We start from the raw sequence: 27,403 nt of genomic DNA, 5'->3' as shown, positions 1-27,403 counted from the left end.
CACACAAAGCCAGTGGGGTTGTGCATGTTGCTTACGATGAATCAGAACAACCAGTGATGGACTCACACTTCAGGACAATATTAACCGTCCGTCCCACATTCAGGTCCTGACAGCGACCCTTTTGCACAGGCAGAGAGTTTGCAGCTCCTGATCCCCACATCGCCTGATCGCCTGACCTCCTGCTTCGCTCACAGCGTGTTGCCCTGACGCATAAACTTTGGTTTTACATAGAAACTCACTCATCGGTGTGATTTGTTGTTGTTGTTTGTTTTTTTTCTTTCCATTTTATGTTTTGGAATCTTTCCCACAAGAGCCGAAGTCTGCGGAGGCCCCACCGCACTTCTCCAAGCTCCGTGGTGGAATATTAACTTGTGTAAGTGGCGTAAACGCGCAATGATCGAGGGTTTACTCTGGTGTCTTCACAGAGCGGGGCGGAGTGGGACGGACTTGGATGTCAGCGAGGAGCTCCCGATGCAACAGTGAGATCTCCAAATCTCGCCAGGAAGCAAACAACATGACAAAGGTACAGTATAAATAAACGATATTCATGTGCAGCATGGAATTGACAACTTGTTTGCGTAGTTGGTTTCATTGTTGGAAAGTAACAAAAAAACTAAGTAGCACCGACTTTGTGCAGAGCAAATGCGTGGACATAGCAGCACAAGGCTTCAAACGTAAACGGGGGCGAAATGTGCCACAGCCTCAAACTACAGAGTTGTTTGCTCCGCTAAACTGTAATGTTGGATGCAACAGGCGCATCTTCACCAAAACTTCGCAGGACGCGTTTGGATGAAAACCGGTGCAACGAAGCGTGGTAGAAAATGGTTCAAATGTGTTTTCTCTGCAATTTGGGACAAGATCTTTTTAGTCACCTTCCCCTGTCTGTGCAGGCTTCGACATGGCCTGATGGATCTGTGGACAGAGACAAAAGATCCACTTAAGGTCCACTCAGCACCTGTGGCTTTTGATCCTAACTCCCGACCAGCATGAGTTAGGCACATTAGTGGAGATATGACAATAACAAATAAAAGAAAAACAAAAATTCTCTACTATGACTTGAGAACTGCAACAATTTGCCATTGAGCTGCAGACAAATATGTCCAAACGAATTACAACCAGTTTGCATGGACAACTACCACTGGGCAGTAAAGGAACACAGGTTTATTGTTGGGCTGGAGAGGAGAGCAGTCTGAATACAGATCTAGTTATTGTACACTGCATAATTAAAAACGGAAGCTTCGCTGTTCACTGCAAAACTCCCTGGAGTTATTTTTCTGCAGGGTAACAAGGGGGCAGAGACTGTTGTGACACACAAAAGCTGTGCCTGCACATGTGTGATTGAATGAAAAATGAATAATGATCCTGTCAATGAAACTGTGCCACTAACCAGTTACCGGCTAAAGCTTTGATTCCTTTGGAAGTTAACATACTACTTTAACTGATAATTCTGTTTATTAATTCCTACTATGATTAGCTTCATTGTTGAGCCTAGATATGCTAAATGTCAATGCGCTGAGCAGTTTCCTGGTGGACACTTGGTTATCGATGATGTAAAACAAAGAGGAGCAGCAAACCCTCAGCCCTGAGGAGCTGGCTAATGTTTAACGTGTGTTACACGATGCGCAACATCAGTGTTTAATCATTCATCACATTTCTGTGAATTAATTTCTGTAATCTGATCAATTTCTGCTCTTGTTTGGAGCGATACATCTTATCCTTCAGAGACAATGCAGTTTACAGAGAAATGGATAAGGTTGTGACATTTAGCACGAAAGCAGCGTAACAAATGTCAACTTATATTTCTGTAGAATGATTAATGCGAGTATCTCATGAGTGTTTGACTAACAGGAAGTATGCATCAGCTGCAATCCAAAATATTAATCATGTCTTGGGCAGAAAAAGTAAAACCGCAGATTGTTTCAGTTTTTTATATGTAGATGAAACAGATGATACAGAGGCTTATGGACTTAGGGTTTTTCATTATTCGAACACACTGCAGGTTGTTGAAAAGTGTTGACCTTCATTCGATTAACACACTTTTCCTCTTCTAGAAACTATGTGGGACCAAGTACCCGACCAGCATCTGCTTCATAGTGGTGAATGAGTTCTGTGAACGCTTCTCCTACTATGGCATGAAAGGTATGTAAATATTCATTCTCCAGCCCATTTGGTATCGAGCCACTCGAACAGGGAGCTTTCATATTCACAGAGTCACTTCAGGTTGAAGTATCTTCCTCCAAATGTGTAAATGGTGTTCAGTTCGTTAAAAAGATACGAGGGCTATGCACAAGCGCTTGGGACAGACAAGGCCGGAGTCTCACTCAGTCTTTAGTTCATACAGACAGTACAAACATGCCGTGCAGAAGTGCAGGTTTCCGTGCAACAGGTTAAATATACACATTGTGTCAGTAATTTCATCATATAGCAGGTCGGTTCCATCCGTTCATCCATTTTCTGCAGCTCATCCACAGTCAGGTCACGGTGGCAGCAGCATTTTCCAGCTCCTCCTCAGGGATCCCCAGGCCCGATGACATACTGTATGTACTGTGTTCCCAACCAGATGCTTGAACCCCCTCCACTGACTTCTTTTAGTGCAGAGGACTAGCGTTGACCTGACACTTGAGGCGGCCGATTATCGCAGCTGTAGGTAATAAAAAGCAATCAGATCCTCGGTCCCGGCATCTTGAGATAAGGCCCGAGCCGTGTGACGCCCTTGTAATTACCACTTTCAGGGTTTTCTGTTATTCGCCAGTCTACCACTCTCAGAATTCTCAGGTCAGGTCCTTTAAGTGGCTCCCAGTCACATTGAGGTGACTCCTCTCATTCTCTGTAGAAGCCTCCAAGCTCCTGAGTACATCTGCCGGATGCCTGTCACCCTGTGCAACTTTGCAAACAATAGTCCAGCTCCCCTTCAGGAATCTGGTCGCCAAATAAGTGCTGTTTGTGGAGGTCAGCCCAGCTTACTGCTCGACTCTCCTCTCCAAATCTTGCGGTTTGGTTTCCTTAGGAATGTTTGGGATCTTCTCAGCATAAAAGAGTCCAATCTGCGGGTCCTAACTGTGCTTTTCTGCCCAAACTGTGTATGTGCTCGTTGACAGGACAGTGTTCAAGTCTGATTTCGAGTTTATGTGTCGGAATATAGATTAGTAGTGGCTCAACACAAATATCTGCTAATTCAGTCCCACGTTATTAAACCATTATTAATTGAAAAAGAGTGGATGGAAACATCTACACACAACTGACCACCATCTAATGGACAAGGGGATTTGTTGATGTTGTTGATGATTAGTATTTGCACGTGGACCTCAATTCATACTTGTGTGCTTGTTGACAGCGGTGCTGACGCTCTATTTCCTCACCTACCTGCACTGGGACAAGGACCTCTCCACTGCAGTCTACCATGCCTTCAGCGGCCTCTGCTACTTCACACCCCTCCTGGGAGCTCTCATTGCTGACTCCTGGCTTGGAAAATTCAAGTGAGTCTTACTGTCCTCTATCCTTCAGTATCCCCTACATGCATTTAAGGGTAATACCTTGCAATGCAATGCAGTGATCATTTAATGACGTCACGTTTGCCCAGAAACAGCGTTTCGATCAGAGAAAATAGATGCTATTAATGGATGTGACCATCAGTGGCTCATCATTTCAGTTGTGTATGTGATGTACGTAATCACAGTTTGCCCCCAACAGGACTATCATCTATCTGTCCATTGTCTACGTGATCGGCCATGTGGTCAAGTCCGTCGGAGCCATCCCCACTGTAGGAAACAGCGATGTGCACATGTAAGTTATCTGGAGCTGATTCAGTCTGTCCACCATCAAAATTCCTCTTGCGTCAGCACTTTTCTGTTCATCTTTGCCCTCCAGTGCTCTGTCCATGTTCGGCCTGATACTTATTGCCTTCGGCACCGGTGGAATCAAACCCTGTGTGGCAGCATTTGGGGGAGACCAGTTTGACGAGGAGAATGTAAGGCACCACACGTCCTCTGTAATATCAAGACGCAGAAACAGTATTTTTGCTGAAGAGTGAAAGATGCAAGATGCAAAGATGCAAAGATGCCATTTGCATCATTTGCCTGTAGATCTGTGTTAGTTTAACAGAGTTTGTTCAGGTCTGCAGTAAAAAAGGACGACAGCCATTGCAACTATAAAAGTTGCCTAACCCACAAAAAAATAGCAATATTACTGAACAGAGTGTTGAATTGTTGGGTATGAGAAACACTAGTGACCTTACACTTGACTAAGCTTGAAATTAACTTCTCCATATTTTGATATCAGCGTTGAATTTAAAGATTTCTATTTTGACCTTTTCAGTTTGACAGAGCTTTTTTTTTCTTTTTCTTTTTTCTATTTGAGGCTGCTTTTGTGGTTTTATGGCACATTTACCTTTTGATCCAAACTGTGAATAATATTACTCAGACTTTGCTAGTTTTTATACGGTGTTGCTGCTATATGGCTGAAAGCAGATGAACCCAGTTTTAATTTGTTCTTGCCAATGTAGAACATTTTAAAAAAATATTACAAAGTCATCACACCACCAATTCTGCACCACTGGATTGGGTTTGTATATATTATCGTTAGCTTTATGCAATATTCACTGCACTTCTTAAGATGTTTCCAAATCTTAATTATGACGTACTGCATTTTTTTTTTTTTAACTTGTCTTTGCTAAAATTCAAACACTCAAAGCATCTGCTGATCATTTCGTTGATCACCTCCAGGCGAGCGAGAGGCAGAAATTCTTCTCCATTTTCTACATGTCGATCAACGCTGGGAGCCTCTTGTCAACTGTGATTACACCCGTGCTGAGAGGTGAGCGTTCACAAGCTCGTTTCGCTGTGTGAACGACATTGCTGTGCAGAAGCTGTTAACGGTTGCTTTTACTCCTGCAGGCGATGTGCAGTGTTTCGGTGGTGACTGCTATGCGCTGGCCTTCGGGGTTCCCGCCGCTCTGATGGTCGTGGCTTTAGGTGGGCTGTTATCTACAGAGCAGGGAAAGAGCAATAAATTGCACAGCACATTTCTACCTTAAATGTTCATTAAATATCATATTTCAGAAGATAAAGTCTGTTCAGGTGACAGTCTTCCTGTGGAGAGTGTGTTTTTACACAATGTGAGTTCAGCGTTTGGCACGCTGCTGATCAAGTGTACCCCCAACATATGTACTGACAGTCAGTTGTCTCTGCTTCTAATGCCCTGTCACCCTCAATCGTTGTGGGATTCGTCACTGGGTGACCGCTCACTGTGAAAACAAAAAGGGCTTTTAGTGCTGGAGAGGCCATGGACAGATCTTAGAGACAAAGTTTACGTTCGTGTTTATTCCCTGAAAGCATTCATTAAGCTAGTGTTAGAGGATCAAATATGCCTACAATGGAAAGTGCTGTTGGTTTCCTCTTTGTGGGACCTGTTTAATTTGTGCATATGCTACTGTAGCATGAAACAAGCCTGTTAATACCTGCTGATACCAAGTAAGTTATTTCTTGTGTAACCAGTTTTCTTCATCTTGTGCAGTTGTGTTCATTGCTGGCAGCGGGCTGTACAAGAGGAATCCTCCCCAGGGAAATATCCTGTTGGAAGTCTGTAATTGCATTGGCGTGAGTCATCTTCCGGTTGTGCCGAGTAATCGGATTTGTTAAAGTGCAAACATATTGATGAGGCACTAATTATTATCAAGACTATTTGCGATGCAATGAAGGCACGAATCTTTTCCTTTTGGTTTGCAGTTTGCCTTAAAAAAACGCTGGAGGAGGTCAAAGTATGACCCTCAGAGGACGCACTGGTTAGACTGGGCGGAAGAGAAGTACTCGGTAAAAACGTTGGGACAATTTGTCTTTGCTGAGTCAACGGAGTGCGTGTTGGGTGCAGCATTCAGCCCGTGTGTTTGTGTGTCAACAGAAGCGCCTGATCCAGGAGATTAAGATGGTGCTGCGCGTCCTGGTGCTCTACATCCCACTGCCGATGTTCTGGGCTCTGTTCGATCAGCAGGTGCGTAAAGAGCAAAGTGCTCTGACACAAGAGCTCCTCGCTCTGATGTGTCATGACTCGCATACACCTTACGTTAAAGCTGAACATCAGAACATCAGAATAATGATACTACTATCACATAAAAAAGTTTATATCCCCTTATCTTTGGAATATCAAATGCTGCTCTTTTTTGACATTTCATGATTTATGTGCTCTATGGCACTATGATAAATTCCTACAACTGTGTGTCGTCGGTAAAAGCATCTCATCACGGAAAACCTAAAAACTATGCTTAAAAAACTACACAGACCCACATGGCAGGCAGATCAGATGTTTACACGTTCCCCACTATCGTCCTCCTCAGGGGTCTGCTTTGGTTTATGGTTTATTTTAAAAAGTTACGGCAACAGTCCAGCTGTTGTCCTAAAATCTTGTGACAGTAACAATTAGTGTGTTTCCTTATTGCAGGGTTCACGCTGGACACTTCAAGCTACGAGGATGAACATGGCTTTTGTAAGAGTTTCCTTACATAAAGTGAAAACTAAATCAAGGTTTCAAAATGCTGATAACATCTTTTATAGCACTTTGATATCAGTGGGTGGGTTGTGATATTCATCTGATTGCACAAACGGTCCCTTCACATCGACTCCCCTGTACACTGGCATTTAACAATTTGGCATTTTATATCCATAAATTCCATTGTTTATGGCCGTGCTAAATCCTGAACTCACAAGGTTTTAGATTTATAAAGTTAACGTTTAAGTGTCCTGTCAAACTTATATTGTCTTGTTATTGCAGGGAGGCACCTTCATTATTAAGCCCGACCAAATGCAGGTACGTGCAGCTTCTTCTGCCCTCAGTGGGGTCTACACTGTTTCATAAGCACTAATGTATGGACGATCACCTATCAGACATAACATTGGGACCACCTGTGCGATCCAATGCAATCCAGTGCAGCAGCTCTGCCATGAATTCTACTTTTTGAATTCACGCTCTGGGACACACCTGCTGCTCTAACCATTGAGCTACCAGGCCACCTTTTATACACAGTTCGTTATAAGTTAAAGGCGTCGTCTGTAATTGTTGTCAGCAGAGAACTGGTAAAGCTCTGCAATGCTTGTGCGGCAATCCTAAAATTGGAGTAGAAAGTCTTAGAGCTGAAAGCTCAGAAACATTTATTTCCCATGTTCAAAAATCTTGTATAAATTAATAATAATTTTATTTACATAAAATTATGTTAGTTTCCAATGCAAACACAAACCCGTGTAGCAAACTAATGATGACTTGGTTGCTGTGATTGTCATGGCTGTTTATCACGAACCATCTTTCTAACCTTAACTGGTGATAGCTCATCATAATCTCTGTTAGTGTCTGTGTTATCGTGTAACTCTACCCTTTTAATGATTTTATGAGGGTAAGTGGATTTTATTAAGCTTTTACACGGAGTTTTCCCATTCCTGCTTTTTAGATGTTGAATGCTCTGCTGATTCTTCTCTTTGTGCCCATCTTTGACCTCATCATATATCCGATTGTAGGCTTCTGCAGAATCAACATTACGTGAGTAGGAGCTTGTTGTTTTGAACTTTCTTGTCTTTATTGCGGATATCAACATTTAGTGAGGCTCTTAAACTGGCAAAATGAGCCACGTGACCCTACAATTATATTCCAGTGATATGCTTTGGGAGTGTAAATATTTAAGAAGTGCGCGCACACACAGAGATTTTCGCATCTTATTGCAAAACACGAGGTCTGATTTGGCACTTTTTATTTAGAAAACAAAAATTAATAAAGGTTGTAAAGGGCACGTGCACAGTAAACACACTGGTCTTACAACCCTGTCTGTCACTGACACTCTCTGTCTTCAGGCCTCTAAGGAAAATGGCCGTGGGCATGATATTTGCAGCTCTGGCCTTCGGAGCGGCCACACTGGTGGAGTTGAACGTCGTGGTACGTATGAGCAGCAGCCGTGAATCTTTCCTCCTGTTACAGAAATAACGAGCCACTCACCAGAGGCCTTACGTGCTTACATACACAGGATCGTTTGCTCCCCCTGCCAGAAAACGTGCAAATACCTACAAACTGATGCTAACGTAATGAAATGTCCTGCAACCTGGAAACCTTCAAGCAGCAGTGCAGTTCCAGTTCTGGAGAACACTGAGCTGTTCTTACAGGCCGGAGCGCAGCTGTTGCAGGGGCTCAAAATGATTTTTCTCTGCTGTCTGAGTGCAGCACCTGGCAGCTGAAATTAAAGCTTTCAGTTATGCGCTGTGGTGCTGTCAGTGACGACTATGTGGTCCCCAGCTATCATCTAACAACTATTTAACGAATCGCTGTGACATTCTGTGGAGACAGTAATCCCTCCTTTAGAATGACCCCCTAATGACTTTTGTGACTCCCTGGCTTTTCCCCAATTTAGTTTTTTATTATCTCGACAACTATTGAATGGATTGTAAAATGTGCTCGTTCATATTCCTCGGAAGAACTGTAAACATTATGACCCCCTTAGGCCTATCATAAGGTCAAATTTAGTTGTTTTAAACCTTCATTTATTCACCCACACCGGAGCACACCGGGATTAACGGCCGTTCTAATGGACACTGCAGTGTTGATGTGGTGAGGGAGGTTTTTCTATGGGCTCGACTCTTTAGCCATTAGCCCGCAGCTCAGTGCCTGCATGAGAGGCGGGGGCACCTAACATCAGCAGAGAGCTACAATCCATGATCAGTGCAAAGACCACACCACTTTATCACGTTTGCTCGGTGGGGGTGGGGGTGGGGGGGGTGGGGGGGGGCACCTTTAAGGGCACTCTGTAGTGTTTTACTGTCCTTGTGGGGATTAGGGTGGATAGTTGCCATATGCCATCACTTGTCCACTATGGCAAATATCTGAAAAGAAAAAAGGACTTTCTCATAAATTTCAGCTGTAGTACTATATAGCAATGGTAGTGTGCTAATGAATGAACGAGCCTGCTTAACATTAACATGCTAGTACTCTCACTGTGAGCAGGTTAAATGCTGCTGAATATGTCTCTACATATTTATTCATAATGTTTACATTAAATATTAATTTCTCCGTGCAGCTTTCTCTATTATTTCTGCTAACACAAAGGCTTGTTCCGGTAATAAATGTGCACGAACATGGTAACCACCGCTAAGGCTTCTTGTGTTTTTTTCCTGTTGGAATTTTTCCAAACGTCCATTAATTTGCGAGAGAAACAGAAAAAGTGGATTTATATTGCTCTTTATAATAATGTCTTCGATGCAGTTGTCTGGTAGTTGTCAGTATAGTTCTCTAATTTCCTTCTCCATCTGATAGAAAACAGTGGTGGACCCTGCACCTGCAGGGAAGTGTCTACTGCAGGTCTTTAACCTGGTAGAAGGTGACATCAGTGTGACGATCCCTGGCAATGACCTGTTTCCAAAGCCGATCCCGTATCTTCAGGTAATCGGACAGGAGGAGGATTATACTACTGCTAGTATAATATTCAGTGTGGATGCACGGCAGGTTTCCTTCACATTCATATGAACATATTTTGTCGAGTCAGGATTGGAGACCCCAACTTTAGCAGAAGTTTGGGCATGTATGAGAATGTGTTTGCCCTGTGAGAGCGGGATGCAGGGTGCAGGGCTTATCACCCCCTTCACTCAATAATATTATCTTTATTTAACCAGGAAATTCCTCGCCGAGATTAAACATCGGTTTGGCACTGAGACAGCAGCCGTACAAACAACAGAGACGTTACAAAACCCATAAAGCAGATGTGTAAAGTAATATCCAAAATAAATACACTGGCATCAACTAATACACATCCGATCAGAAGGATAATGTAAAACGACAGACATTCAGTTTAGCTAACAGGTACATAATAACCTGCAGGTATGGATGTTTACTGTGGGCTGGGATTAAATGTCCTCTTTGTGTTTGCGTTTAAAACTCATTTCGTCTGTTTTAACAGTTTGCATTTTAATGAGCCCTTGAAGCAAAAACATCGGAACCTCCAGCTGTTCTATAGGAACACTTTAGAAAAGTTAGAGATCTCTAGTCAATGGCTAATTTTGCGACTTCACTCTAATAATTTGAGGTTTGTGGTTCAGTTTCTTTAAACAATAGATACATCTTTTATAAAGCATGATTGAAGTGACAGCATCTAGCTTTCAAATCTTTCACTCTTCCAACCACTGACACAAAAACCAACGGATTCTGACCCTCTCTCTGTCTGTTTCAGGACCCTCCTAAATATGAAACACTGCCATTAGAGGCGTCCAGCAAGGAACTGAGGATTCAAGTCGTGTTCAATGAAAAGGCCTCAGAGTGTAACCAGATGTTTGAAGAGGAAAAGGCCTACAGTCTTATCTTACACTCCACAGCTGCTGGAATACAGTGCCAGCTTGTGAGTGCACGTGAAAACTCACAGATAACGTGATAATGCTTTAAGACTGTGTGGGTGTGGTTTAATCACATTGGCCCATCTTCGGTGACGGGGAAAGAAGAGCACGAAAACATTTAGTGCAGAATAGAAATGTATGTTGTTGACAGGGATGTTCTTCTTGACACCAATGTGTGCTTATTTATCACCCAGGTTGAAGATTTCATAATGAAAAGTGAAGATGGGAATCCTCTTCTGAGGTAAAATCTGTTTTATGTTCAAACATTTACATTGGCCTGCAAATGAGACTTTCCTTGCTGCTTAAGACTGTATGTAACAAACCCTATTACCTCCATCACTTGTAAAGAGTTCATCTGATTCACTTTTGACAGATTCCTCAACACACAGCCAGAAGCAGTGAACCTCACTGTTGGACATGTGACTTTCCACGTTCCCTCCAGAAACATGTCTGCTAACATGACTGTGGATCGGGGAGAGTGAGTGCACTTCCTGTCTTACTCACATAATCCTGTTGACAATTTCTGTTCCTCATTCTCTAAAAAACCAAAACATTGTCAGTTGATGTTGTAATTACATAAGATGCCTTTAGATGTTCAAAATGTGATTTTGAATTTAGGAGAGTGCTAAGCCAGATGTTGTGAAGGCTTATGGGAAATGTTGTGCAAGACACGAGTTATTTTAGGTATAAACAATAAAGTATACGACACAGTTTTTATCTGATGGCTGAATGAAATGCATGACATACGGTTACAAAGATTATATTCCCTTTTTTTTTTACTCATTTGTATTATTGCAGATGTGATTAAATTGGGGATTCTTATATGTCTAAAATCAACCCAACACCTCAGATCATTTATGTATGTAGCTAAGTACAAAAAATACTCGAATTGTACTACTACTGCGTTATCCACAATGGCTCATTACAGTTATTGATGCATTATCGTTCCCATCACATTAGTGCGGCAGCTTATAATGATGGAAATTACTCATAATGACTTTGGATGCTGTTTTTATTGTCATACTATAATAAAATCCAAGTGAATTACTTTATGTACTGCTAAATTATGATTACCTACTGTATTATTGATCAGAATCTGAAAAGTAATTAGCAAATTACAATTTGCAAATAAATGGGGTATGATAGGAAGTGGAAAATATGCCTCTGAAATGCAGTGAAGTCAAAGAATAAAGTAGCAGTAAGTTGTAATGGTCAAGTAAAGTAGAAATTGTTCAGATATGTACTTACTTTCCAACTCTACTAACATCAATGCATTAGGTGGAGCAAACATCTCCACCTACAGCTACAGTTAAATGAAATTCGGCCTCAATTTATGCACAAGAGCTAATAACTTCATGTAGACTTACATTATACTGTAGATACTTAGTCAGATCATGCTGTTTTTTAAGTTCTTTTCGTATTCATGCCATCCTTTATGTACTCTCTGTCACTGAGTAGATACCCAGATGTGGGCTGCAGTTTACAGTCAGAGAAGTGCTCTGATCTGGACCTGGGCTTGCTGGACTTTGGAGCCTCCTACACTGTCATACTAACTGAGGTCAGGATGCTAATCACACACATAACATTTTATACAAAGAACTTAAAAGCTATCCACGCTCATCCTGACACCATCTCTGTGCACTTTGTCAGGAATCAGGCAAATTTGTGCCTCACAAGATGGAGGATGTGGAAGCCAATAACGTGCACATCGCCTGGCAGATCCCTCAGTATGTCCTGATAACCGCTGGAGAGGTCATGTTCTCCATTACAGGCCTGGAGTTTTCCTACTCACAGGTTCGTCATTATGCTCATTCATTTGAAGAGGGGTGCTGTAGTTTTTAGATTTCGAATACTGTAAGTCGGAAGGTGTAGATAGTAAGTCTCTGTGCATCTCTAAATGTCAGGCCTGAGATGGACTCTAGGACGTTGAGTTGGGTGCAAAGTTTTGCCTCACTTATTTTGAAATTGCATCGTTCGCATCCCCAAACAGTGAAACTACATGTAAGGGGATACAAACGTAACCCTAACATACTAATGCACTTTCAGCTAGAACAAATATTCTTCGTCACCAGAAGTGACAAAAATGGTCAAGGAGTGTATGAAATTATAAAAAGGTTTACATCTTCCTTGATGACTGAATGAAATGCTACCTTGAAGGAACAGTTGCACATGTGAACTCTGATTCGATTACACTTTCTTTTTTACCTTTTATTTTCCAGGAAAACCACCCTAGAAAATCAGATTAAGACTCTCAGATTAAATTTTAAATGAAGTGAAACTATGGCTAAATAGAAAACTTCCAACTGAAACTCACTAGCTGTATGAACGTGGCTAACCGTGCTGCGGATAAAAACTACATAAAGGAAGTTACTACTGGCATTGAAACATTTCTCAGTATAAAACTCAACTCAACTGCTGTTTCCTTTCTTACTGACACTGAATGTCCTCTCCCTTCAGGCACCGGCCAACATGAAGTCAGTCCTGCAGGCTGGCTGGCTGCTCACTGTTGCATTTGGGAATGTGATAGTGCTGATTGTGGCAGAGGGAGCAGGACTGGAACAGGTATTTAAGGGGATACATACTGTACCAAAACCACACTCAACCAGTTTTTCAATGGAATAGCTGCAAGGCAGGAACTACAATGCCCTATATCTCGATGTTGTGGAAACATTGTTTGTGTAATACTACACTACCAGTTTCCCTCTTGTGGTATCCAGTCATGTATAGTTTTTATCTGCAAAGATATTTTCTTTTAACTGTCGCCCCAATACAACAACGCTGAACTTTCACATTCACAGCATGAATAGGCCTGTGTATTACCTGGCTACTCTGTAAATAGTAATACAATATGAAATCCTTTCTTGCAGGGGGTTTGAGGCAGAAATATAAAAAAAAGACCAATGAAAAGGTTAAATAAATGCATTTATAGATCCCACTAGTAAGCAGTAATTGATAAAGTATTTAGTTATTTTTTTAAGTCCTTTTTGCTTTAGTGTTTGAAATAGAAATGTATAAATCAATACCTTAAATGAAAATGTGACACAGTATCAAGATTAAAGAAAATTCAACAGCTTCACTGTCACATGTGCAGAGAAACAGCAAGGCTAGATAGATAAGACTGGGTGATTCAATCAAACAAGTGATACCTGTAAACCTGTCCTTTAGTGAGGACGGGGAAAACTTTATAAAAGACATATCTACATTTAAAACCCGTTAGCATAAAATCTTAGCAGCACGTTACACACCTCGTACACACCTCGCAGCGAATGTTCCCGCACCTCGTACAGTTCATGCATTAACCAGTTTTTGTTGTCACAGTGGAAAGAGTTTTTGCTCTTTGCTGGATTGCTGTTGGGCGTTTGCATCATTTTCTCTATCATGGCCTACTTCTACACCTACGTTGACCCGGATCAACTGGACAAGATCTACCTGGAGGATTCAGAGAGGGAGGAGGACAATGACGACAAGATGAAGAAAAAGACGGAGGACATACAGCTCAACAAAAAGGGGAAGGGCACCAAACTGTAAACTGGGGCCACGTAGCATGTAGCATCTCCTTTAATGTAGCTGAGTTGATTTGGCTACCAAAGGTGACTGAATGACTGAATCAGTTATACCTGAATACATCTTGAGAATGTACTTATATTTCAGTTCCTGCTTTACGTTTTTGTTGTCAAAATGAAGCACTACAATGAGACCGTTGTGCATTTCCTGAGGCGTAGAAGCTCATCACTCAACATTTGAAACTGTTAACACTCCAGCCACTTCCACGTGTACAGTAGTACAGGAACTAATTTTCTGAGTGAGACTGAATACATGAAATGGTGTTTAAAGAGGCAAACTGTTGTGTAATTTCCCACACCGTGATCTATAGTATTACTACAAATTAAAATATATACTATTGATATATATATTATATTATATTCTGAATTTGTTTGTTGCATATTAACTGTATGTAAAGATTGTATATTTCCTGGCACAGAACAATAATCATTCTACTGTATTGTGTTTGACTGAAGATGTTGGAGAAACAGTTCAGTTTACATGGTATAAATGATGACAGTCAGATGTTGACCTGGCAGTAACTTAAACGTACTTCCAATGCAGGAAGTTTCTGATTTCTTTTAGGCCAAATGCACATTACATGCTGAAGTGACCCAAATCAGATCATTTTAACCTCGAGCGACTCAGATTTGATTTGTTTCCACTGATGTGTGGACAAATCAAATTTCTTCTGCAAAGTGCCTGTTGTCATCAGTCCCTCGGTCTCTGCATCTTACAGTCCACTAAATAATTAACGTAATGGAGAGCAACAGAAATGTAGGTAAATATAGAGAAGAGCTTTCGGAACTATTTTGTTCAAATCAAACTGGAAGGAACATGTAAGCAAACAGTTTCTGAGGGAATTGTGATTCGACTGTTTACATACTGTAGGACGTTGTTAATGGTAAATGTGGCATCATATCTCATTTAAGTGTAAATTGTGCTCCTCCCCATTACATTCTGGAAATAAGACTGCTGAATTTTGTGTGCTGCTGGAAATTTGATTAAGATTAAAACATTGATCTTATTCTGTCTTCAAAAAAAGCTTTGCATAAGTATGTCACTGAGTAAAATGTATAATTAACCTATGTTTAGATATGTGAAATACAACTAATGTCAGAGGAACACGAAATGACATTTAGTGAATAAATTGTTTGTGGAGTGATTACATTTATTATACTTGCAGATGCTCATGCTTCCCACGTCTCCTTTGAGTCTGCGGCGGCAGACTGTACTCAAATGGACCCATTTCATTTGTCTCTCCTTGCACGGTGGTCATCAATCATCAAACTATTACGACCAGCTCTCTGTGGCTGATCAGTGACAATTCTCATTACTAAATGACAGAGAAACATTATGCAGAAAACAAATGTTCACATCTCCGGAATACTACCTTGAATTATTTAAGTTGTTTGCATACTAAATTGATGTAAGTGGTCATTTTTCTTACTGTGGACAAACCAAACAGGATTAGTATGTGCAGGACAACAAAACAAGGAAATGTTAGAGCCACTGGATGGCGTCACTTATTGCATTACGATTAGTTTGGGCTGCGATTTCTCGCATCCGGAATTAGTCTCCGTAGAACCCTGACCGAGGAGAGCAGAAAGAAAAGGAGGGTGAAACTCTGCTTTAATCTTCAGCTTTCTTCCCTCACTTCTTGCTGACAGTAAAACAATGCCAGTAGCTTAACAGATGGATTTGTGCAGTCAAAGAGCTTGTGTTTTATTCACAGCTACACATCACTGCACAGTCCAGTGAGACATCCAAGGAAACAAAGAATATACAGTGCCTGTGTGGATATTTCTTTGATCAAGCATTGGAAATCCCTTCTGAAGCTAGAACCAGCTCTTCTTTATCTTTGGGCCTATTACATATTGTTTACAGCATGTGAATATTAAAGCTATAAGGATGTGGTGGTCCTGTGTCTTCCTGTATGCCGTTCCAGTAAAAGCTCCGCAACACGGCTAATAATATCAGGATGCACGAGGCAGTCTAACAGGTCGTTAGTAGTTATTGTTGCATGGCCCGACTCTTCTAATGTCCCATCTGCACAGCCAGGTTCTCTACTCTGAGAAAAACTAGGGCTACATTCATGTTTTCTATGGTGGAGAATAGCAGATGTTGGCTCAGTTCTCAGAGCTGCATCTGAGCTGACAGTGCAGTCCTCTTCAATTCTGGCTGCACAGTTTATGGAAGACTTGACTTCCAGGTCTTTTGGGGTCCCTCCCCTTTTGCCTGGTAGGTCCTCTTCCTGACAGCGCACTGGAATAAGATGTGGCCCATAGGGAACGCTGAAGGGTGCAGGATCCCGCACTGGGTCGCTGTTTTTACTGATTTGTCCGCTGGAGTCTCGCTTGACTGGACGAGTCTCTCTTAGGTTCTGGCTCGGTTTGCCGTGGCAAAGATTCATCTGTCTTTGGGCACAAGCCCTAACTGCTAGGTTGACATACTGCATGTTTTCATTATGCGATGTTACTCCTTCCTGCAAAAACATAACACAGACAAACTGTCAAACAGACTTCTCCAAGCAGCAGCCGCCAGACAAATAACCACCTACCCAGCTCTGTGGTAGGATGTTATTTCATGCAAAGTTTGGGGAAAGGATGTCTAAAAAGGCTCCTCGGCAAACACAATAAAAACCATGTAAGGCATTGTTTGAGTTTGAGGTTTGAATCCAACATCAGACCTTTCATCAAAATGTTAACACTTTTTATTTTAGTCGTTTCTCTTTCACAGACATATTTCAAGCCTCTGAGTCTGAAAGGAAACAGTTTTGCAGCAGGGCCTGGCTACTGAAATTGCAGAGAAGCTGTGTTTACATTTAGATTTTAATAAAGTTTGCTTACATTATTACGAGCAAAAGTAAAAAACATTAAGCCGACTCTGAACTACAGCTTAATTACTATGGCTGTCTTAGAAAAACCACAAGTTTCTTTCCTAATTCAAATACCCATGTGTGATTTTTTTCTAAACTGTATAAACTCTTTTACTCACTACAAATATCCAGATGTTTACGGTCTATTAATTTTAATATAGCACAATATTGCATGTCAGCCGTATCGCTTGGAAAAAACATATAGCATCTCCCCATCATCTTCGACTGCATACAACAGCTCACCTTGTGCCTACACAGTAAATGGCCTCCTGTAGGTTGGATAAATATACCTTCTGTGAGTCGGAAGCTGACAGGCTGCACCAACAGACACAGAGAAAGAAGGTGATGTGGGAGGTACAGTGGCTACTAATCTATGACAGGGGGACCAGACTCTTTACGAGACCCTAAAAATTGGAGCAATTATTTTGGAGAGTCAAGAACTGTAATTTATTCTATATTGCAAACTCACATTTTTGTAAGCAGTGTAATGTTTTGTTGATGCCAGGATGAAAATAAATCAGCACTTCGCTATCATTTTGAGCACAGAGGGATGAACAGGCGTGAGCAGCTAATCACCTGCATTCTGATATTACTACGGAATTTCCCACACAACAGGATGTGAACCATTTTAGACGAATTCTTTGTGTTTTTCTATATTAAAACCAAAAACAAAGCTGCTCATATTCTGAATTATTTATTTATTTATTTATTTATTTTGTGGGAGCTCAGGATATGGTACCTAAAAAGCATTTGTAAGAAACAATACAGCACAGTATTCATTTGATACCTCAGTAGGGTTGAGCCAGTTGTCACTGTTGTCATCACTCGGAGCACTTTTAATGGCGCAGACTACAGCCTTGGTCACAGCTTCGCTAACTCTTGCCTCGTCATCCACTTCCTGTGGAGGAACAGAAAAAAATTAATCAAAACAAGAAGGAGTGCTGCATCTCAAGATAAATACACTAAATGATAAAGACATCCTCTTGGGTTATGCTATATGCACATTTTGTTGTGTCTGTGACCTTGCAGGGAAAGCTGCTGGAGAAGAACCTGCACTTTGAATAAACAGGGTTTTTTTTTTTTTTTTAATTCAGCACACACACTCCTTGCTGTGCACAGACACTCATCATAATGACAGGGAATCTTTTACTGGCAGGCATGTTCATTACTCAAAGCTGAAAGGAGCCTTCATCTGGGAGCAATCAACCCGAATCAACCTGAGCAAGGAGTTCTCCAGGGCAAAAAGGGAGAGAGCCAACGTGTCTCAAATTTCTTGATTATTATGTGAGGTTTTGAGCTGAACACATCAGGATGAGGGAGGTGTAGTTTACTGTAATTTGGGTCGCTTACCATCTCAATCCAGGAGTTGACACTGACAGTAATGGGATCCACTGACTCCACATAGTGCCACCAGTGTCTGGGGACAAAAAGCACCTGTGCAGAGGAGATATTAAGCTTAAATAATATAGACTGAAATTTTATTGACATCACCTACATCAATCTTTTTTTTCTTCAGTTTTTTGTAACAAATGCGGAGAATACATGACTGTACTGATTATCCAGTAGGTGGCAGCATACACCTTTTCCACCTAGACTGTCAGTGGCTCGCCTACTCATAAAGTGACTCCATTAAAATAGGCAAACCTATTGATTCCTTGCCTATCAGCAGTCGTCATGTGGCCTGACAAGAAAAGAGAAATGATCTGTTCTTTAATTTGATTTTCGGGGGTAGTGTCATTTTTCAGAAGATTGCTGTAGATATGAAAAACTATCCATTCTGTGACAACAGATAACTTCTTTATAAATATATTGTTAAAAAAAAAAGATCACAAACGATCACATATAGTTTTTACTTGTATGCAAACACCAGGTACCACTGACTTCAAGGAGGTCAATAATATCAAGGCCAGCCTTAAATCAAAATGTGGGTCATGATATGTGTTATCTCTTCTTGTGTAACCAAAGGAGCAAATTCATGTGAGTCAGGTCATGTGAAAACCAGAATCAGACATAGGTTATTGCCAAGTAGGTGTGCACATACAAGGAATTGGTCTTTCTGAGCCGGGGCCCATAGTAGGAAAAAAAAATTGTTTATAGCAAAGTATGTATATGACTATGCAAATGTAGCTGAGGAGCAGAACAGTGATACTGTACAGTATGTATCAGTGGCATGAGGTTTGGATCTATTGGACTGGAGTGTCTGCCTACGTTGGAAGGGGTCAGTCATTATCTTCCCTGCATGGGTCAGGGTTCTGGAGTAGTGCAGGACAGATTCCAATCACCCTTTCAGCTGAGCAAATGATCCACTGCTGTCTGTACCTGTCCTTGGCAGCAGAGGCTGCACAGTAGACTAAGATCGATTAAGTCAGGATGGACTCAATGATGGCAGTGAAGAAGTTCATCTTATCATTTACTTTGACAGGTTAAAAGTTAAATCCTGAATTTTTGCTAAACAAAGACAATGTTGTTCGTTCTTAGCTGTGCGAATGAACATCACTGCTTCCTTATGCTTAGAATTGTTTTCCCTTATAGAGTTTACAAAAATCAAGCATGACCCTGAATGCTCCGAAGGTGCTCAAAGTCCTTCAGACAGTAGACTGGAACATATTTACACCAAAACTACCTCGATGTGATTACAGTAATAAAGGATGCACCCAAAATACGAGACCGATTTAGAATCTTTTCAGTCAACAAAATATACGAAAGCAGTCTGATATCGTATCAAAAATGACCCTCACTAGCACATCACTCCTCAGCCAGCCACTGGAGTTATCTGACAGCAGGGTTTGGTATTATTGATAGGTGGGTACTTAGTACGCTACAGGAGCTCTAGCGAGCAGATAGAGGCAACAGACAGATGGTTAATTGCTTTGTCACCATTTTGACTCTTGAAGAGCAATACAATGCAGCTGGAATCTGAAACAAAGCAAAGTAGGGCAAATCCATCTAGAAAACTTTGCCTTTGGAAATCAGAACTGGAAACTACTTCAAAAGTATCAAAGGATGCCTCTAAACTGGGGCACCGTGAAAGTCAGCTTGTGATTGCGCAACACTTCAATCATAACTTTACTGACTTGGTGTAGTTCACAGGAACTTGACTGATCAGTGTCAGTTGATCTTCTGGCCTACACACAACCCTGTGACTTCAGTCCTGACAAGACACCACGAGTGGTGATGCAGCTGACTTTAATGTAGCTTAACCTCCCGCTCACTTCCACATAAAAGCTTCCGCCTGTTGAAGGTGATCGTGTGTTACTGAGAAGGCCAGATTTTAAATGGAACACAAGTCACAACCATTGCCTCGCTTCACACTTTATGGAGGACACCACGACAAATAAATCTCACTGTTGAGTCTACTTTTACGTGTGCAGAGCTTAAGGACCAATAAAACTATATTTTACGGTTATTGCCTCTGTGTGACGAGCAGTTTATCACACAAATGTAGAGCTAAGGTGTTGCATAACATCAAATGTCAGTAAATCATGCTTGGTGGTTTTCTATTGTTCTACTGTTTGATTGGACTTTGTTAAGTTTTTGTTGAAAACAGCTATATGCCTATATAATGATTTGCCTAAGGGCCTTTATGGTTTTATATAAAAACGAACAAAATCACAACAGAGGCATAACTGCTCAGAATTGGCCAACAATGTGACCTCTGAGATCTATTATCATTTTGTGTCAAGGATTCTGACCTGTCCTGGCTGCAGGGTGACAGTGTGGGCCCTGGCTTTCTGAAAGGCAGGGAACCTCCTTAGGTCTGGTTGGAGCACATTCACCTGGCTGAAGACACTGGACTCCTCATAGGGGACCCTGGTTGGGTAGAGGCTCGCTGTGTCCTCTGGAGAAAACAGGTGCCAACGTTTTCTACGCAGAGAGAGCATGACATTTACTGCAGGTAAACCTTAGACTCAAATTGCAGGCAAAGATTGTTGTTAAATATGTATATAATTGTAGGGTCAGACAAAGTCATGCGAGACAATGATTTTTTTCAGCCTTAAAGACTTTTTTTTTCCAAACCATGATGGACATGATTGCCGTAACTATAGCAACTATTTACCTTAAGTGTACAACAAAATATGGAAAAGAGGTCATCAAACGATGACTTGTCCTTGGTATCTACCTCGCTACATTTACCATAAAAACTAAAATGCCATTTGGATATTATTCTTGCTAGGGTTTTGTCAAATATCGATATTGTTTTTTTATTAAAAGGAATTACAATTGAGATGTAATGTTTGTGATTCTGGGAGAAATAGGAAATTGAAGGTGTGAAGACCAGAGGGGAAGTAAGTGAGAACGGTAGAGTTTTAAAGGGGTGCAGAAGTACTTTGGTCATTTAGTATTTCAGTAAAACATTAACAATTACGGAACATGATACCTTTAGATTTAGAGTCATAATCAGAACTCAGAGTTTTTCACTACAATGCTGAAACACCAACAGTTATATAAACAGTAAACAAAGCTGTTTACTGTTTATATAACTGTTGGTTTGCTGGATTCACACTGGTCAAGTTCATACAATTCTATTGAGCACACTTACACTTTATGTATATACACTATATTGCCAAAAGTATTCGCTCACCCATCCAAATAAATCAATTCAGGTGCACAAAGCCAGGTCCATAAAGACATGGATGAGTGAGTTTGGTGTGGAAGAACTTGACTGGCCTGGTCCTGACCTCAACCCGATAGAACACCTTTGGGATGAATTAGAGCAAAGTATGTGAGCACTGTGTATTATGTATTTCATAAACACACTCCTAAACCTCGTGGAAAGCCTTCCCAGAAGAGTTGAAGCTGTTATAGCTGCAAAGGGTGGGCCGACGTCATATTAAACCTTATGGATTAAGAATGGGACGTCACTAAAGTTCATATGGGTCTAAACGCAGGTGAGCAAATACTTTTGGCAATATAGTGTATGTACGTATGCACATAATTTTGCTGCTACATCAGGGCTGACAGTGTTGACAAGGAATATCTGTATATACATCCTTGATCCTTGTTTTTACCATTTTTTGTTTTTTGTTGTCATCTGAAAGCCTTGCCAGGGACAGGGGCCACAAACTAGCTTTTGCTATATGCCCTATATACACGGCACCAGTTGCTTGGTTGGAACAGTGTTTAGCTGTATTGTCTCTGAAGAAATAAAAATAGAAAAAACGTTAATGAAAGCTGGCAGGGCTAATTGCAAATCAATCATTATATAATTGTTTTCTCTAACCTGAACCTCATATTGCCTCTGAATAATGTGTGTGTTGTTTAAAAACATACCACATCATTTTCTGTTTATCTGACCCTGTCATGGTATCAGTCAGCACTGCCGTGTTTTCATGGATAAGCAGTGTCAGAGACCCGCTTGAGCTCAATTTCATTCCATCTGAGATCAATACCAAATAAAAGAGCTTGAGACCCAATTACAAGAAGCGCGATAAAACTGCTACTCCCCTGGAGAACAGCAGAGAGAGATAAGATACACAAAGACCTTTTCCCTTTTGTTTCTTGACTCACAGTGCCCCATGTAGCGCTTCACCCTCGGTCTTCATTTCCTTCTTGCTCTGGTGAGCTTTGCGACAAATTAACTCTCGTTCATGTGGGAAAGGATGGCTCAAACTCCGTGTCAGCAGTTACAGTACCCTGCACCTTTCAGGTTGCGGAAGAGCTACGTGCTCAACAGGCAGGAAACTTAATACAGTTGCAGTTGTATGGATTCTGAGCCTTATTTCTGCTCAGCTACAACTCCTATATATACACACACGCGCTCCTTATCACATGTATGAAAGGACATGTTATTTTTATTTTACAGTGGGTATATCTCGTTTAGCTGTTGACTGTTGGTTTTTTTTTTTTGTTCTTTTTTAAGATGTTTGAGCACAAAGTACAAATTTAAATAAAACAGATTACTGGTGGAAATTTGAATACATGTTTACAGATGTAATGTTAAACTGCACTAGCTGTGTGCTTCTTCCAATTAAATGCTCTGTTGACTTGAAACCAAACTCACAAATCTATAAGGAAGGATCAGTTCGGTTGATTACTGAGTGACTACATTTGATTTTTTCCTAATATTCTACTGCTTCTTATGATAAATGTGATGTGACATTTATTAGCTAAAACAACCACTGACCAGAAATCAACAGTTTTTTTTTTTATTGCAAGCTACAGGTATTGATCACACCATTATATATAAATTTCCATGGCACCCAGTTATATCTATCTATGTAACCAGATGAAATCAATTATCAAGCTTCAAGCATGCCTACAAGACATAAAGGCCTGGATGTCCCACAATTTCCTACTTCTAAACTCAGACGAAACTGAAGTCATAGTATTTGGGCCAAAAGATCTCAGAAATATGTTGTCCAACCATTACTCTAGATGACATAGCTTTGTCCTCCAGTACTACTGCAAGGAACCTCAGAGTGATCTTTGACCTGGACTTTTCCTTTACCCCACATATAAAACAAATCTCCAGAACAGCCTTCTTCCGCCTGCCGAACATTCCTAACGTTAGGAGCATCCAGTCTCAAAGTGATGCAGAAAAACTAGTCCATGTATTTGTTACTTCTAGATTGGACTACTGTAAATCCCTATGGTTGGGATGTCCCAGTAACTCCATAAAGAGCCTGCAATTATACCAAAATGCTGCAGCAAGAGTGCTGACCCGAATTAGCAAGAGAGATCATATTTCTCCTTCGTTAGCTTCTCTCCATTGGTTTCCCATCAAATCTAGAATAGAATTTAAAACCCTTTTTGAATTGAATTGAATGTAAATACAGTGAATGTTGTAAAATAAACAGGGACTATTACCTCCAATGGACTATATAGGAACTACTTAAACTGTCTATTTTCTGTCATGACCTAATTTTGTTACTGCGATGACATATTTTCTGTTCATTTTTAATATTCCTTTAAGGAAATATAAACACGAAAACTTCTTGTTTATGTGAACTTTTACAATTCAGGCTACTGACTTTAAAGCTGGCTACTTTGGTGCAAACACATGGTGTGATCCTTACCGTCCCTGTACCTGCAGTACCAGGTTACAGCCATAAGTGTCCAGGTGACACGGTGTGTTGGCCCCCTCTGTTCCGATCCATAATGTGCTCTCTCTCCCATTGCGTCCTTCAAAACCAAACTCACACCACCTTACATCCTACAACACATAGACACACCACATTTAGATGACAATTATCAATCTAAAATAACGGGACAATGAGAGTACCAGTCAGATTTTTAAATTGCATGTCTCTGCTCTTTTTGTCTGCGATAAAGACATGACACAGAGACAATGCTCATGTTTCACAACTGTCACAATTCTGCTATAAGCCCATATGTACCCCGACCTCATCAGCTACTTTGACAGGGCCTATTATAAAAGGCCAATGTGTAGAGAAACCAAGCTACAATATTTGCCATTTTTCAATACAAACTAGCCTGTCAATCATGTCCTGTCGGAGCACAAAGGTGCGGCAATCACACCAGCATCCTGAATAACGAAGTCATTACCATATACACTGTTGTAAATGACAGACTGGTCAATCTAGCCTTCAGGCAGCGTTTTTCCCAGCGCCATTTATTCTGTAAAAAGCTCATGTCTGCCTGTCTCAAAGGCATGAATGTCAACGGATAATAATTGCAGGTGGATGCCCAATAAAAATTTATCACCGAGGTAAAAATGAAATGAACGCGTGGCAGTGACTCGAGAGAAGATGGCTCTTTTATGTCTGTACCTTGCGAAGGACAGGAGTAGCAGCTAGTATAAAGTAAAGGCAAAGCTTAACATTCTAATTTAAAATGTCAAAACAAGGGAAAAAGTTTGAATATAAATGAGCAATACAAAAACAGAATATCTTGGCCCGTTCAATCTTATTTTTCATTTAATTTTCAATTTGTTGATAAGCTAAAGCTGGTATGAGTAGATTAGAAGGTAAGAGCATGAATAGTTTTTTAAATTAAACTAAACAGCTTTTAAATGTAAATTTGGTATTCTGAACATATCTGAATTTTGTCTGCTTAGTCTCTATTTGATGCCATCATGTTGGATGATTTATAAATAATAATAAAAATTATAATTACATTTATACATGACCAGTTCCACTTGTTTGACACAGAGCCACTGAAGAGGCAGGAAGTGATTGTGAACATAGACCATGGCTTCTCTCTCATTTGTTCTAATGCAATATGCAGTATTTGAACTTAAGTAGCCATTAGTGCTGTATATGCAAAATATGGTCTTATCTGATACTTACTTAATATTAGGCACTGGATTTGGTAATGGCATGTTTGCTGTTCTCCTGCTCGTTACATCCATTTTTGTGTATATTATTTTCCACTTTAAAACTACTCGTAAAACGTGTGTGCTTTTTAAGAAAGCCTACTAGATGCAATGCCATTTAAACATCAACAAAAAACTGACCTAACATCTCAGCATGTACATATGTACACAGGAGGTTCGTTACCTCAAACATGGAAGGCTGATCCTGAAACAGCACTGCAATGTATTTGTAGTCGGCATAGGCCCAATAGTCTGAGTAGGGGTATTCAACGAAAGGCCCTATATCCATCCCAGACTGCGCCAGGGGCCAGTTGAGAAACTGCGACAGTTTGGCTTCGACATAGGAGCACTGAGTTTCAAACAGCGGTGCTATGAAAACAGGAGAAAATCACAAGTAAAAGAAATTTTAAAAAGGAGAGTAATCACTGGAGAATTGTGTTGAAGTATCAGTATAACAATTCCACATATCCATTTATAAAATTGCAATTAATATAACTCAATAACAGCAGTATGAACCATGACAGATGCATGAAATGTTGTTTCATCCGATAATATGAGATAAATAAATCACAGTTGTAGTGATTTACTCTTGCTTTTCTGAAGTAAACAAAGCGTGTCTATGGTCGGTCGATGCCATTTATAATCTGTCATGAAAAATGCCCACCTGTCAGTTGTCACAGCTAAAAAAAGATGATTCATAAAACTAATTAACTAGCGTTTATTAGAGGTCATGATCTCTGTCATTCATCACAGGAAGAATCATTACTCTAGCTTCTTAAGAGCCACATGGTGGCTGAAATACACCAGATGCTCAAAGAAATAAAAAACTCTTTTCTCTCTTCTTTTACTTATGTGAAATTATAAATCAGACTATTAAACAGCCTCCAATGCTTCTGTTCCAACTGAATTCAGTCTAATCTGTAAATGATCACTTGTCACAGGATGAACTACAAAAGACTGCAGGCAATTATTATGTGATGGGCAAAATTAGACAATTATCATACGAGACTCTGTGCATTGATTTGATTAGGAGCACAAATACAGAAATGGCTTTTGATTTACTATAACATAATTAGTCGATTATAAATCATGCTAGATGTTGTGAATGGAACTTTCTTGGAGAGGAGAGGGGCTAGACCCTTTTTGCTTTATGGCTTATAAATGGACTGCACAGTTTTGTTTTTTTTTTTTTTTTAAAGACATGTTTTAGTTTAACTACAAAAATGTTTTTAGGTGCTACTTTTTTTAGGTGCTACTTACAAAATTCTACTATGTTTTAGTTTCTGTCAGTTATTTTCTATTTATATCCATCCATCCATCCATCTGTCCGTTTGTAGTCCTGTTCTTCGGGAATTTGCTGTTTGGTGAGTAGCCTTTTTTGGATTGGGTGTTATTTCATTGTGCATGTTCAATCCAGGTCATTAATTTACAAAATTACATCCATTAAATCAATTTGCATAATCTCCTTTTCTTACTGTTAATCTCCTCTTTTCTCCCAAGTCTGAATCGGAGGCGTTTGTCAGCAAAGCAGCCAGAAAGACGTTCTGCTGTCCAGTGGAGAACAGGCCAGGCACAGGTCATGTTCATAAACACAGCAGGCTGCTGCAGATGATGCAGAATTGTCTTGGCCTCTTCAGGGCTGAAGGGTTTCACAGAGTCAGCCATGGCCTGTAGGATACACTAGAAGTGGGATGCAACACAGACGATGTCGATTCAGATTAATTGAGAAACAACTGGTTTTTCAATTGAAGGGTTAAATTACCAGAAAGTGCAAGCTGAGAAGCGTTAATCCATTAATGCTCTATTATTTCACCAACAACCTAAATAAAATCCAAAATGATGCTCTCGCCGAAACTGCAATGAACCTGGAACCTGGTGAGTGAGTACGTGGGGAGAGGAGGAAACGGAAGCTTCCGTTCTTTTAGCCTTTTTATACTTACTCATTTAAAGTAATTATTGGTCATTTCTGACATGTGTTCATATATGGGCCAACGACTTTATTGTCCAGTTAATTTCCCAGACTGACATGTTTACTTCCTTAGCTGAGCACATGTTTAAGTAGTTGTTCAAAGTACTGCAAAAGTGCATGTCAGATTGCCAGATACAAGCCTGTATTCGTTTCAGCAAACCAACGCGACGAAGCTATTAGCTCACAGACAACTTCTCCCTTGAAAGCTAATGCAACCTTCCTTCGCAGAAATCGAGGGAACTCACCCTTCGTTGCACGTGCAGTTGAGGCCCAGCCGGAAGTAAACAAAACTCACATGACCGTGTACGATTTCAATTTAAATAGGGAACACCTCGCTGTGAAACTTCCCCATTTCGGCTCTGTGGTCGCTACTACAGCTCCACTCAAGC

General features: G+C 40.6%; 2 protein-coding genes across 6 annotated transcripts; one reads left to right on the top strand and one right to left on the bottom strand.

Moving 5' to 3' along the window:
- The first annotated feature begins 69 nt into the window (after nucleotides 1-69).
- slc15a2 (solute carrier family 15 member 2) lies at nucleotides 70-15,062 on the top strand. The gene is made up of 23 exons (XM_067515239.1): nucleotides 70-245; nucleotides 426-523; nucleotides 2,052-2,139; nucleotides 3,335-3,476; nucleotides 3,691-3,783; nucleotides 3,868-3,967; nucleotides 4,722-4,812; nucleotides 4,893-4,970; nucleotides 5,512-5,594; nucleotides 5,724-5,807; nucleotides 5,896-5,985; nucleotides 6,433-6,477; nucleotides 6,763-6,798; nucleotides 7,433-7,521; nucleotides 7,830-7,911; nucleotides 9,280-9,405; nucleotides 10,190-10,354; nucleotides 10,544-10,590; nucleotides 10,723-10,827; nucleotides 11,808-11,907; nucleotides 12,000-12,143; nucleotides 12,807-12,911; nucleotides 13,668-15,062. The coding sequence occupies exons 2-23, from the start codon at nucleotides 452-454 to the stop codon at nucleotides 13,875-13,877; spliced, it is 2,175 nt and encodes a 724-aa protein (XP_067371340.1). The 5' UTR covers nucleotides 70-245; nucleotides 426-451; the 3' UTR covers nucleotides 13,878-15,062.
- On the bottom strand, nucleotides 15,044-27,403 carry hspbap1 (hspb associated protein 1). Of its 5 annotated transcripts, none has more exons than XR_010915138.1 (9): nucleotides 26,521-27,250; nucleotides 25,230-25,414; nucleotides 23,787-23,923; nucleotides 20,463-20,634; nucleotides 18,121-18,204; nucleotides 17,558-17,668; nucleotides 17,014-17,085; nucleotides 15,286-16,377; nucleotides 15,044-15,205 (listed from the first exon to the last, which is right to left on the bottom strand). XR_010915138.1 is itself a non-coding variant. In XM_067515240.1 (9 exons), exons 2-9 carry the CDS (start codon nucleotides 26,708-26,710, stop codon nucleotides 15,796-15,798), a joined length of 1,533 nt encoding a protein of 510 aa, XP_067371341.1. In that variant the 5' UTR covers nucleotides 26,711-26,725; nucleotides 27,260-27,403; the 3' UTR covers nucleotides 15,044-15,795. The 5 variants fall into 5 exon arrangements, 4 of the variants coding, with proteins under 4 accessions (XP_067371341.1, XP_067371343.1, XP_067371344.1 ...); XM_067515240.1 differs by adding an exon at nucleotides 27,260-27,403 and having other exon boundaries at nucleotides 15,044-16,377; nucleotides 26,521-26,725; XM_067515242.1 differs by having other exon boundaries at nucleotides 15,044-16,377; nucleotides 26,521-26,725; nucleotides 26,808-27,250.

The sequence above is a fragment of the Channa argus genome, chromosome 9 (assembly GCF_033026475.1).
Source record: "Channa argus isolate prfri chromosome 9, Channa argus male v1.0, whole genome shotgun sequence".
NCBI lineage: Eukaryota > Metazoa > Chordata > Actinopteri > Anabantiformes > Channidae > Channa > Channa argus.
The sequence above is the reverse complement of the archived record's forward strand: the minus strand, read 5'-3'. Positions and strand labels throughout refer to the sequence as shown.

Bases quoted from the DNA above. Each gene is read 5' to 3' on its own strand.
- slc15a2 (XM_067515239.1), top strand. From the start codon at position 452: ATGTCAGCGAGGAGCTCCCGATGCAACAGTGAGATCTCCAAATCTCGC. The intron at 5,986-6,432 runs GTGCGTAAAGAG...TCCTTATTGCAG, and splicing joins GGGCTCTGTTCGATCAGCAG to GGTTCACGCTGGACACTTCA. The intron at 10,355-10,543 runs GTGAGTGCACGT...TTTATCACCCAG, and splicing joins CTGGAATACAGTGCCAGCTT to GTTGAAGATTTCATAATGAA.
- hspbap1 (XM_067515240.1), bottom strand. From the start codon at position 26,710: ATGGCTGACTCTGTGAAACCCTTCAGCCCTGAAGAGGCCAAGACAATT. The intron at 20,635-23,786 runs GTAAGGATCACA...CTCTCTGCGTAG, and splicing joins GTACTGCAGGTACAGGGACG to AAAACGTTGGCACCTGTTTT. The intron at 17,086-17,557 runs GTATCAAATGAA...CTGTTGGTGCAG, and splicing joins ACTGGCTCAACCCTACTGAG to CCTGTCAGCTTCCGACTCAC.